Below are 13,542 nucleotides of genomic sequence, written 5' to 3' on the forward strand. Positions count from 1 at the left end.
GTCCCATTCTCCCTCATCTAACCAAAGCATGACAACAGAACACCCCTGCCACATTATCAATTTTCCTCAACTGAAATGTTCCCATTAGTGAATAATTTGCTAATAATTGTTTCCCATTTTTTTAAACTGTCTCTTGATTCTTTCCTTTCCAGCCATTTTCCCATTCCATTCCTTCCCTTGACCTCAAAATTCCTTGAAAGAATTGTCTACACTTGTGGTCTCTAATTCCTCTCCTCCCATTCTCTTGAACCCACCTTATTCAGGCTATGGTCTTACCATTCCACAAAACTTACCATTGCCAAATTCATCAATACACTCATAAAGGTAAATCCAGTGGTAATTTCCTAATCTTCATCATGAATTCACATTATCAAAAGCATTGACACATTTGAGTCGCTTCACCCTCAAAAATACTTTCTTCATCTGGTTTCCAGGACAGAAAATCTTACCATGTCCATTTACCTTCAGTCTCACTGTTTTCTACACTCTCTCTAAGCTCTTAAAATTCAAGTGCCCCTGAGCTCAGTCTTTGGGTCTTTTTTCTTTTTTATTTACCTTCAGTTCCTTGGTAATGTCATCCAGTTTCCTGTCTTTAACTACCATCTATAAACTGGCCACTTCCAAATCAGTATCTCCAAGAAGGATCTTTCCCATAATTTTCAGAGAGATAAAATCAGTTATTTAACACATCCTCCTAGATATTGAAAAAGAATCTCATGTCCAGAACTGAGCTCCTGATCAACAACGCCCCTCCCCTTAACTGCTTCCCTTGAAGATTCTTCCATCTAAACTAAGGACAACGCTATTGTTCAACTTGCTCACATACTCAAACTCTGGAGTTATCCCCAACTCCTTTCTCTGTTTCACACTCACATTTATCTGCCAGCAGCTTCTGTTGGATCTACCAGAATCCAATCACTTTTCATCCCATCCACTGCTAGTACTTTCCTTCAAATCAACAACTCCTCTCCCCTAGATTATGACAATACCTTTCTAATGGGTCTCCCTGCTTTTTTCCTTGTTCTCCTGTCTTTTTCGTAGTTAGTGATCCTGCTAAAACCTACATGTGACCATTGCCTTTCTAGCTCCAAACTCTACAATGGCTTAATATCTCACTCAAAACAAAAGCCAGCATCAAGGCACTATATAACCTGGCCCCCATAATTTCCCTGGCTTTGTTTCTTACCATACTCTCCCTTGTTCACTTTGGCTTCACAGCCACACCAGCCTCTTCCTATCTCTGGAATATTCCAGGCACTCTCCTGCCTCAATGCCTTTCTAACTGCTGTTCCCTCTACCTGGAGTTCTCTCCCCTGAATGCCTGTTTTCTCATGATCCTCAGGTCTTTTCTAAATGTAACCCTCTCCCCTACTCCCCCACTTCCTTATTTATTTTGCCCCATATCACTTGTCACCACTGAATAACCTATACATTTTAGATATTTATTTTGCTGATTTTCTGTCTCTCAAAGAAAATAAGCTTCATGAGAGATTTGCTTTTGTTTTTCACTGCTGTAACTGCAATGTCAAGAATAGTACTTGGCACATGAAAGAAGCTCAGTATATATGTTGGGAGAGCACATGAGCACTCACCCAGGCAAGAGCGCCACACTAGGAGCAACTGCAGTTAAGATTCTCCTTCACCCTCCTAAAAGGGAAAAGTATGCCCCACTCACCTCCCCTTTTAGAAAGCCAGAAATTACTGTGATTCTCTGCCTTTTCCCCTCTCTAATCACAAAGACAAGCCGGGGTTCACACCATTACCACAACAATTGGGGGGATGCTCAAAAAGCCTGGGAATAGGGACAACAAGTCATATGAAAAGTAAAACATCCATAAAGCAGTCTGCAGCCATTCTTGTAATTTCCTTAGGACAATAAACTGTGTTTTTCCTATATTAAATTCACAACCTTTGCTACAGATCAGAGAGGAACGGAAGCAGTATCAGTCTTACAGGGTCTATCAGCACACAAGTCTAAAGAGAGCATTCAGTGAGCATGCAGAGGACAAACAAAGGGACTCCATGGCCATTAATAAAATGAATGACTTTGGGTTATTACTGAAATACAATATTTCTGCAAACATCTTTAAGGTTTGTTTGTTTAAAGGTAATTTACTGATTCCTATGAGTCTACTGACAGAGACTTTAATTACACAGTTTTCTCTCAAATCATGATCTGGGTCCCTTTGTGGAACCAGTGGGTAGAGTAGAAGAAAGCACTGCAGCTATTGTGGGACAAAGATTTGCCAAAATTGCAGCGCAGAATTACATACACCAAAAGAATCACAATATAATTGTCTTGAAGAAGACAAAAATAAGTTCACTATAAAATTCAGAGGATAAAATTCAGAGGTGAAAAATGCCCCCCCCCCCCCCCCCCTTAAAATTCTGGAAGGGTCACTCACTTCTCAAAAGTGTCTAACAAGAAAATATCTTATTTGGCCCTCTTTTCTCTGTGAGGAATGATAACACTGAGCTTCATTTGCAAAAGACAAACCAAGGAACAAAGCTGTTATAAAACTACTTGTGATTACAGGAAAAATCAGTAAAATCAGAAATAAAACATTAGCATTCTCAATCCTCCCATAGGAATGAAACCACTAGATGCCCCCAGTAACCCTCTCACTTTGCAGGAGAAATATATTGATACTTAAAGAAGTATTTAAGAAAATTATTCAGGGAAATATTTACTGTTTAAAAACAACAAAAGCAAAGAACTATATAGTTCTTTTAGATTTCATCATTTTTGAATCAAAACACCTTGATAATAAATCTCGGGTAAAAATTTAGAAGAAAACTGTATTGATAATGGTGGGAAATTCAATTAATGAATCACTGGCATTCTATATAACTTTTAAGAGAACAAGGGATTATATTTTGGAATTCATCACACTTACCTCCATTTTCTTCTCCATGGGCATTTGCCTCGGCCATATCTGTACCATCCAATTCAGATTCACAGACTAAATCCAACGTGCCATCTGCTGGGCATGACGACTCCTCTTTCTATATTATTTTGAAAAGTGATGATTTATGGAGAAGATGTATTAGCAACTAAAAACATTCAAAATACTTGCAGAATCCTACAGTATGATCAGTTATTTGTGACTTAACATTTCAATAATGATTTACTTTTTAATGTAAAATCATTCTTCAGTTAAAAAAAAAAAAACTGGGTAAAGCCCATTGCTAGTGTTGATTTTTTTTGGATAAACTTCTAAAATCTATACCCAAAAAAAGTTTCCTTTTGACATATGTTGTTTCCATTTTTTTTCAATTCTACATTTTTCCTCATGTAAAGAAATGGCTTACCAACTCAGAATTTTAATCAGTTACTTAAATACCCAACTTGCTACAAAAAGCAATGGAAAAATTACAAGTCTTTCTGATTAACCTGTGTTATTTTCTGAAACACACACAGTAGACCACAGCCTGATGCTTAGTAGCTAAAGAAGAATCCCTGCTTTGTTGTCTAACTTTTGACATTAAAAAAAAAAAAACTTATATGTAGTTAATGAACTTTAAATATAATCCACGACTTATTAAAGCAGAGACTTCTTTTTAATTTCTAAGAAATAACAAAATGAATTTACTTATTCCAAGTTACACAACCATTTGTAGATTATAAGCTTTTGTCTTCTGGAATTTTGCATTTCAGGTGGCATTTCCCCTAGATAAAAATGGGAATGCCTTTAAAATAATTATACTAAAATAATTCAGACTCAGTTATCTGAAGCTTTTATTTCTCTCTTCTTCTCATACAAGTGTGCATTAGTAAAACTTCCTTGAGATCACCATTTGTTTTAAAATTGAATACTAGATTTAATTCAATGTTTTCAAGCAGAATGAATAAATGTCTTATTTTTATAAAAGACAAGGGCATACAGGTGTGAAGCCTGTATATCAACTGATGGTCATTAAGTCGAAGAGTTCATGGTAACTCTGATCATCTTAAACTCCTGGCCAGTGACCCATGACACTCCTCCCCATAAATTTTAAGGAATCAAGAATTTTAAGGAAGCTACAACTATTCTCCATTACCATATGTCATGGAGTGAAACCACAGATATGCTTTCCTTAAAGAAAAATGTCATTGTTTATTCTTAATATGAAATCATTTTTAAGACATCTGTAAACATTTAAAAGGCACACGAGTCGTTCTTCTACTCTTCAAATCTAATTTTGTTTACCTTCACATGTCTGAAAAAATGCATGATAATAGTAATAACAATATGCAGAACAATGCAACTTACTTTGAGAGCATAGAGGCCTGACTTGCCAGGGATTTTGAAGAATGTTCCATCCCCTATTCGAGTGTTAGTGTGAAGCATTGCATTCAGACAGGCTAATGGAGAGGTTCCACTAGAAAATAAAAGTGTGCAAAAATGAAGCAGTCTGAGGTACAGCTTCTATTGCAAAACTGTTCTCTGAGTCTCGCTCGCTCTCTCTCAAAAAAAAAAAAAAAAAAAAAAGACCTCTTTGCAATCCTTTTAAAAATACCCTCTCAACCCTGAAAACATCTACATTACAATAAAGGGCCAGTCCAGTTTCACCAAAGTTAATCAGATGCATCTGTCTTATAAGGCTTCAGGCAAAAGTCTCTTGAATTGAAATTATGCTTTTATTCATAGAGTAACCAACACTGTATTTTACAGAAACCAAAGCCCAAATACTTATGTGGTATTATTTTACAAATAACACCATGAAGCCTTAGCTTTTAAATATTACAGACAACTTGATGGTTGCACTTGAATGATCAAAAAAAAAAAAAAACCCACCAAGTTCAAGAGCAGCTCCATCCCATAGGTTTAAATGCAACAAAAGAATAATAAACCAGGGAAGAACTGATTTGAAATTATAAGTATTTAAGTTACTCACAGGACTGCACTTCTCGCATGGCAAAATAAGAATGTACATATGTGTTTCTATCTCTGATACAGCCTCTACAATGACATCCTTTTCTCAGTTAGATATGTCAAAGACATATGTGTTGGGAAATTCTGTCCAGCTAACAGAATTCTGTAGTAAACATGCAAGTGATTGGAATGTAAGATCACTTTTTAAAGAAATCAAACAGCATTAAACTAACATTTAAAATATCAAAGTACATATGTATAAACATTATTAGAATGAGTTCATATACTTGAATGATGTTTATAAAATATAAAGTACGTATATATTTCCTGGAGTAGATTTTAGAACAAATTTTGTGTTTTGATTGCAAACTAATATTTAGAAGCTAAAATTTAGAGCTACAATTACTGCCTTTTAAAATTATACATCCATATACATTTTACTTCCTAATATGCCAAAATATCAATATCTGGTCAAACCAATTTTAGTTAAAAGCCCTACCCCCACTACACTCACATGCTTCTTAGGAATTATGGGTATTTAATTCACATTCTGAGACAATACAGCCTTTAGGATATGAAGCTTTCAAACTTCGAATTCATAAGTTCAGAATTCTAACTTTAAATTTTGAGGATAAAAACATAATTTGTGCTCCTAATTAAAAGTTTTCTAAAGATCAAGACTATCAAATCTCTTACTTATAATGAAAACTCACCAGTAAAATGGAAAAGTCAAATATGCTGAATTGCCAGAACACACTTAATAGCAAGGCAGCATATATATACATCATAGTCATAAGGATTTATAAGTATTATCATCCTACAAAGACAATTATTTTAGGAAGCAGCTTCTCTGTGCCAACATATAAATATGACTCCATTGAATTTGACAGGAAACAAGAATCTTAATATAAATTTGGTCACAGAACAATGCAGTTGTAACATTAAAGTACACATGGAAATAATGTTGTGTTTAGGTAATATCGTTCCACATGAAGCTCCTACAGGTTTGCAGACCTCATTTCATTATTTTCTCTCACAAAAGATTTTTCCCGTATTTAGAGTGGGCCCAGGCATACCTATAAAGTAAAATATATTCATCTCCCCAGAAATGTCTTTCCATGAATAAATTCCAAATAAATTATGCAATACATGTTATACTGAACATTGCAAATACATATTTTTACATTATAGTCTTCAGACAAAAGCATAGAAAATTTGAAGCTAAGAATGATTATGCCAGATTTTTGGAGTTTTAATTTAGTAGAACTGTCAGAAATACAGACTTTCCGTAGGGACTTGGCAAGAAGATGTTAACACGACAAGTAAAATAGAATCCAATACATAAAAATGACACAATGTAGAATTTTAAAAATATAACTTAATAAAATTGTTCACCTAATATAAAACCTCACAATGCTGTTTCTTCTCTTTATTCCTAAGGCCCTAATGCACATGATTCCAAGAACTCAGATTCAGCACGTTAAATAATAATACAGATTTAAAGGCAACGACTAAGTACTAAACAAATGTAACATTACTATAATTTACATTTCCTTTCTAAGGTATAGCAAGCTAAAGATAATTGTAGAAGATAAATTGGCTATTAAATAGCAATTTAATGCTGTGCTTGCTGCAAACATATGTGATAAGCACCCAGTTTTCTACAAATAATAAGCTCTACTAAGCATGAATATATTATTAAATTATACTGTTTAGTAACTCAATAAACACAAGATTTACTATGGAAAAATTTTAAAATATGTAATTCACAATCACAACATCTCCAAAGTCTCAATAACGATTGCAATTTCTATAAATCTTTCCCAAAAGAAACTTTTTATTTCAAAACTATACAACATTTGCATTAGAAAATAATTTGCAACCAAATGCAAATTTTACAACTAAAATCACTCACTGATTAGTCACTTAGTTTTAAACACACAAGTTTCATTCCTTTATGGAGGAAAAACTAGTTATTCTGGTCCATTTTTTAAAAAAAACAATGAAAAATAGGCATCAAAAGAGCTAAATGCTTATTAAAAGGTAACTGATTCATCCAATGTAAAATATACACAAGAAATTGTATTTCAAAAACATTTCACACCATTTCCTTATTGCTGTTATCCTCATCAATTTCATAAACTACAGAAAATTTAGACTACATTTTCTGCAGAAATATCTTAATTGCTATTGAATAGAAATAAATAGAAGTCTTATGTAATTTTATTATTTTTATATTCAGAAAAAATAGAATTGGCATGTATACTATGTATTGTATATACACATATATATATCTTAAACATAATGATTAACTGTGAATAAAAAATGAGGCAGATGTACATGCTTTAAAAGTCTGTACTCTTAGATAGAATTGATTGCCTTCTATGTAATGGTTCTTATTTTTAATTTATTCAATAAAATTTTCTTCACAGTTAATGCAAAAGCTCATCACCTCAGTCGGAATTTAGAAGTTTGAAATCCTGTAACTATATGTGTGTGTATATGAAATAATAAAACATCCAAGTTTTAATTTAAAAGTCTCTGAAATTTCAAATTTACTTACTTTCTAACAAGATGAATTGGAAAAACCACGATATCCCGATTTATAGAAGGAAAACAAAAAGAAAGGAAGAAAACAAAGTTAGTTTTCCAACTTAAAACACAATTCTTCATCTTACCATTTCAACAAATAGGACAATGCACAGGAAACCCACCAAAGCCAAATTTGGCTGCCTATGGGGAGGCTGGGAAGAAAAAACTGGGGCACTGGGCTAAAAGGTGGCTTTGATTTTTTTCCCTAATACTTCTATGATGTTTTCATTTTGTTCACAAAGCTCATGTATTTCTACATAATAAATATAACTAGAAATAAATAAGCAGGACAATATTTGTCCCCAATTCTTTTCTTTCTCCAATCCCCTACAGTTGGGCCCTTTCCTATACACCTGCCAGGGTAGATATATAGCTTATTCTACTTGTTTGTTTTTCCCCCTGGACTGTAAGGCTGTGGACCCTTCTGGTTTGTTTTCATTTCCCACAACCCCTGAAGCAGAACAGGGGTGGAATCTGGAGGCAAGGGAGCAGGCATAATTTAAACTGTCTAGACATCAAAGAACCCCTAGAGATGCTTTACAGAGCCCCAGTGCTGTGTCAAATACAGAAAAACTATTGCTTTATATTATCAAATTGCTGATGGAACACACACAATTTTACCAATAGTGAATACTTAGTGAAAGGAATGAAAGGCCTATCTATTAAATACTTTTAAAAACCAGACAGAATACCCGGGGAATGCAATTGGAAGAATATTTGCAGGCATGACAAAGAAAATATAATTGTGAGCCACTATTCCTTTATATATAACATAATGATTTATAATATTTAAGTTATACAAATATTAAACTATTTTATTATATTAATGTTATGTCTTAATAAAAATTTCAGATGTAATCTATTTCCTGCTAACATTTCTTTTAGCCTCATTTTCTAAATATGGGAATGTAAAAAAATTAATTCTATACAACAAAAACATAAAAACTCAACAAATTCAAGCAGTTATTAAACATCATAATTAGTTACTGTGCTAAGTGCTATTAATATAAACAATTATATGCTCATTCTTTCAAAAAAATTAATAATTGCTTCTTTCAAGCATTTCAAATGTTAGCTTTGAGAAAACATAAAGAATATATTTTAAGAGTAAGTTAGGTGGGTCTCGGGTGCAGGTAATATTTTAATTCTTGATACAGTATCTGTGTTCACTTTGTGAAAATTGTTTAGAATTTGTGGACTAAACTCTGTATATACTTCACAAAAATGATTTTTAGATGTTAAAAAATTAATAATGCAACCTTAGATTTATGTATTTAATGGGCATGTCCCTACTAGTGGAGAAGAATGAGGATGGCTCCTAAACACACATAGTAACCCAGTGTACATCAATTGACAACTCAGTAACCTAGATGATTACAAACTACCCTAGAAAAACCAAGGCCAAATGAACTTATTACTCTTGGGAAATATTACTGTCAATAAGAAACTCTCTAAAATGACTGAAAATAAAATCTTAAAATTTAGAGTCCTTTATATATGTTATCTGAATGATATATATATGTATGTAATATATGTGTATAGTTATATAAGTTATCTGAATAATTCCAATAAAAAATGATCTATATTAAGCCTCAAATTTGATAGTGAAGAAACAGTGTCCCAGACTTCATGGTCTCTCTACAATCACTAGTGAAAGCTTTTATTGTGTACTAACATAAGAGGAATAAGAAAGATTTAGAAAATATAAACATAAATGGAAATAATCCATCAAATAAGAGACGGGTCACATTTCAAAGGAAGATATTTTGTGATTTTCTATGTGAGGATATGTGGTTTTTGATATGCAATGTGTCTCTAAAGTAATGTTAAAATGCAGTATTGGTACTCTTTTTATCAGGAGCGATTAAGACAAAAGACAGTTATCAAATAATATATGTTGTACACTTTAATTCTTAAATTTAGAGAAAGAACTTCGAACTCCAGACCTCGATGTGTATCTCTGTTTGTACAACAAGTAGAGACAGACATTTGAATTTAGAACTCTTAAAAAGATATCATTAGATAGACTATAGCGATTCATACAGCCACACTCACTAAATGGACCTATTGTTTTAGGAATCAAAAATTCCAAAACATTAATACAGGGACAAAAGTTTGCTTAGTATTATTTTAAAACAGGATCTACAGGGAAATTAAGAAATAGCCCTATATAAGTATAAACCAAAATATATGATCTGTATCATAATTTTCGAAGACCCTCAACTAAAATAGGAGGTGAGGTGGTTATCTTTAATTATAGACATCTAGTAAAGAACATGCCACATATACACCTAGACACTGATAATTGTTCCTCTACAATTACACATGTCATGACATGCTATATTACCATCCCTATGCTGGGGAAGGTGGTGGCGAACAACGAGGAAGACTGTGGGCTCTGGAGCCAGTCAGCCTGAGTTCAACAAGGTCGGGACCATTTAGGAGCTGTGTCATGTTGGACTTCACTTCTCTAGGTCACAGGTCCCTCGACTCTAAAATGTGGATAATAAAACTCACTATGTCCTAGAGAACTAATCCGAAGACTAAATGCGTTAAAACATATAAAGCACTTAGAACTGTGTCTGGTACGTGGTAAGTGTTCAAAAATTGTGACTTATTTTATTAATACTGCTACTACTAACCATAGTAAGCAACATCTAAATGTAAAAAGAATGATAAATGGAAAGAAATTAATATTTCACAGCTTGCTTAAAGAATTGGCTCAGGTAGTATTTTAATTTTTAAAAAGATTTTAATTTCTAATTTCATTTTCATCTCAGTATCAAAAATAAGTGAAGACATGGGCATGTGCACACAGCTCGTCCATAGTCTCTCACATGTGGATAGTATTAAAAATAACTGATAACATAGTAAGGGGACGGGGAGAAGAATGATAGCAACACATCTATTACTATAGCTACCATTTATTGAGCATCTATAATGTGCCTGGGCTTTCACGACTATTATCTATATGCCTCATGGCCACTCCAAAATGTAAGCATGATTCCCAGTTTTACAGACATGACTGAGATTCAGAGATGAGGAATCTTACTGAAGTCAGATAACAACTAAGTGATACAGCTGAAATCTAAATTCTAATCTGATTCCAAAGCCTGTGCTCTTTCCACTATCTCACATTCTCTCTCCATAGAACTGCCTCCTCTGTTTAATCTAACTTGAACACTTAAGCAAATATTTAGCACTTCAAGGAAATACACTTTTAAAGCCAGATGCTGCTAAATACGGTGACCTGCTTCATTCTCAATTCTGACTTCCCCAGAGTAGATTTCAAATATAAAGAACTAGGCTGCAGAAGATGACATTGTTGGTTATCTTCCTCTGGTAATGTCACCAATGAAAACAAAGGAAGAAGAAACTTAAAGAAAATATGATAGAGGCCAGGCATGGTGGCTGATGCCCGTAATCCCAACATTTTGTGCGGCAGAGGCAAAAGAATGGCTTGAGATCAGGAATTCGAGACTAGTCTGGGCAACACAGTGAGACCCTATCTCTACAAATATATATATTTGTGTATTTGATATATATATATCATAAATAAGAGACATATACACATAAGATATATATATATACTATACACATGCACATATATACATATATGTGTGGTAGAGAATTCAGATCCATAATTGAGATGCCTCTTTATTAAACTGGATCATTAAGAAAAAACACAATCCTTTCATTGAACAAACATTTATTGAGCACGCTATGTATGTATGTCAAGCTAATCTTGAAATAAACTTGTACTCCAACAGTGTTTTGCACGTAATAGAAATGTAGGCTGAGCTGAACTAAATTTTCTGAATACATATGAAGTGACAGGGGACTCAGGTAGCCTTGAGGCATGTTGCAAACAAGAGAAAACCATTTGGAATTTAAATGTTATCCTTAGTTTATTCCAAGATGACTGAGATGTGATCATGTACAAATATATCATGTCATTGACTCCTATGCAGAGGCAGTCAACCCATGGCCATAGGTGGCTCTTCAGGACTTTTATCCTATTTCCCCACCCCTGCAAGCTCAAAAAAATTATTTCCAATTAGGTCAAAAACTGTATCTTACAAAATAAAATAGTAAATTTTATATATTAAAAGAACAGACACTGTAATTATATCTGGTATGAGTTAGTTTCATACTAAAATGTAAATTTCTATATTCAACCTGTAGCTACTCATTCTCTCCCATCATATCAGCAATGGTCAATACCCCACCATTTCCAGAATCTGTTCTGTGGGATATCTGTCCCAAGTGTTGCTCAAAAACATTCTCAAATGTGTTTGAGAAATGTATGTTGCATTCTCCTTTTGCACACTCACCAAATACATTAATATGTATTATTGAAGTCTCTGAAAAATCCTGTTTAACTCTGTGTTTCCTGATCATATATAATGAAAGAATCCTCTCCACCATAATATTTAGCAACAACTCCTATCATGGCATGCCAAAAAATATACTTAGAGAAATGTTATACTATATTTATATGATTAGCATAACTAGGAATAAAACACCTAGCAGTCAGCACTCCCAGGAATGTTTAATTTTATTAAGCAAATGTTAAAAGATTACTTCAAAAATGTGCAAAAGCTCTCTTTTTCTCTGAAAAATACAGTGTGATGATTATTTTCCCTCTATAAATTTATAAAATTGAAAAACACATCCAGGAAGTGTAAATAGCATTGAAAATTTACAAACAGTATCTCTATGTACTTAAAAATACTATGTATTTGCAATACAGGTTGAGTAGCCCAAATCTGAAAATTTGAAATGCTCCAGAATCTGAAACTTTTTGAGCACCGACATGATGCTCAAAGGAAACACTCATGGGACCTTTTAGGATTTCAAATTTTTAGATTTGGGATGCTCAACTGGTATAACACAAATATTCAAAAATTAAAAAAAAAATCCAAAATCCAAGACACTTCTGGTCCCAAACATTCTGAATAAGGGAAACTCAACCTGCATTATATTATCCAACAGATGCCACATCCGACATGAAACGCTTCTCCTCAGAGCAGATCTTCCTCCTGATCCCCACTAGCCTCACTCAACCGTGGGCATAATCTTCCTCCTCCAGTACCCATGACTGATGCAGCACAAAGCCCCAACTACGTTCACCTGAAACCTTACATTTTTACTTCATTACATTCTATTTCAAAAAATCTTTACCTCATTCACAAGACAATTCTATAATCTCTAACTGGTCTCCCTACTTCAACTCCCAGGTCCAATTCATCCTACGCATTGGTGCCAGATAATTTTCTTATTTAAAAACAATGACAACAGAAACACTGCTCAGACTGCTTCTTAGCCATGCCATTCACTGTTGTTGTTGTTGTTGTTGTTGAATGAGTGGTTTTCACTGCCCACCGAAGGAGGCACAAAGTCCTCAGGCCAGCATTAGGGTCATCTACAACACAGTTGGCATCTACCTCATCTTCATCTTCTCCAACTCTCAGACCACTCTCCTATAATCCAGTCCAACTCAGTAAATCACCAAGCTTCTATGGTTTCCCATGTCTGCTCTGGCTACCATCCATATGGGGAAGCCTGTTACGACCTAGGATATCCCCATTCCTTTAGAACAATCACAATACTTTGCATATCTCTCATGGTTTATTTTCTTTGAAAATTGTTTACACCTTTAACTTGCCTGCCCTTACTACTTCCAACAAGTTTGGAAATTTCACAGGAGATAGACATATTTATTTTTATATTGCCTAACAAGCAATACCAATGTACTCAAAAGTTGTTTGCTGAAATACATTTAATCACTAAAATAAAAGCTGTTACCATCATGGATGTGTAGACATAAAACACATGCAATGAACATCACCAAAATTCTTTTTAAATTCATGGCTGCAATCATGTCTGTGAAGGACTCTATATACCAAAACGCTGCAGTGGCCATCTTATATTTGCACACCCTGCATTCTTTTCTTTTAGGGACTCTCCCTTTCATAACAATGTGATTCCAGTGTATGCATCGATAAAACAGGATTGATTTCCCCACCAGTAAGGCTAGCCAGATTAAACTATCTACTTGGTCACAGAAATTGGTAAGCTGGTGGAATTTTGA

The 13,542-nt window shown here is 34.0% G+C and overlaps 1 protein-coding gene across 7 annotated transcripts in view; it reads right to left on the reverse strand.

The window, feature by feature from the left end:
• ASXL3 (ASXL transcriptional regulator 3) overlaps window positions 1-13,542 on the reverse strand; it is a 178,013-nt gene that overhangs the window by 106,482 nt on the left and 57,989 nt on the right. For 5 of the 7 annotated variants that reach the window (XM_058438505.1, XM_058438506.1, XM_058438500.1 and 2 more), the window contains 2 exons: window positions 4,254-4,362; window positions 2,898-3,006 (listed from right to left, as the gene is read on the reverse strand). In XM_058438505.1, coding sequence (XP_058294488.1) covers window positions 2,898-3,006; window positions 4,254-4,331 — 187 coding nt within the window. In that variant the 5' untranslated portion in view covers window positions 4,332-4,362. Of the gene's footprint in view, window positions 1-2,897; window positions 3,007-4,253; window positions 4,382-13,542 lie in introns of those variants that run through there. The other 2 variants (XM_058438503.1, XM_058438504.1) reach the window with 2 other exon arrangements.

The sequence above is a fragment of the Hylobates moloch genome, unplaced genomic scaffold (assembly GCF_009828535.3).
Source record: "Hylobates moloch isolate HMO894 unplaced genomic scaffold, HMol_V3 SCAFFOLD_5, whole genome shotgun sequence".
NCBI classification, from domain to species: Eukaryota; Metazoa; Chordata; class Mammalia; order Primates; family Hylobatidae; genus Hylobates; species Hylobates moloch.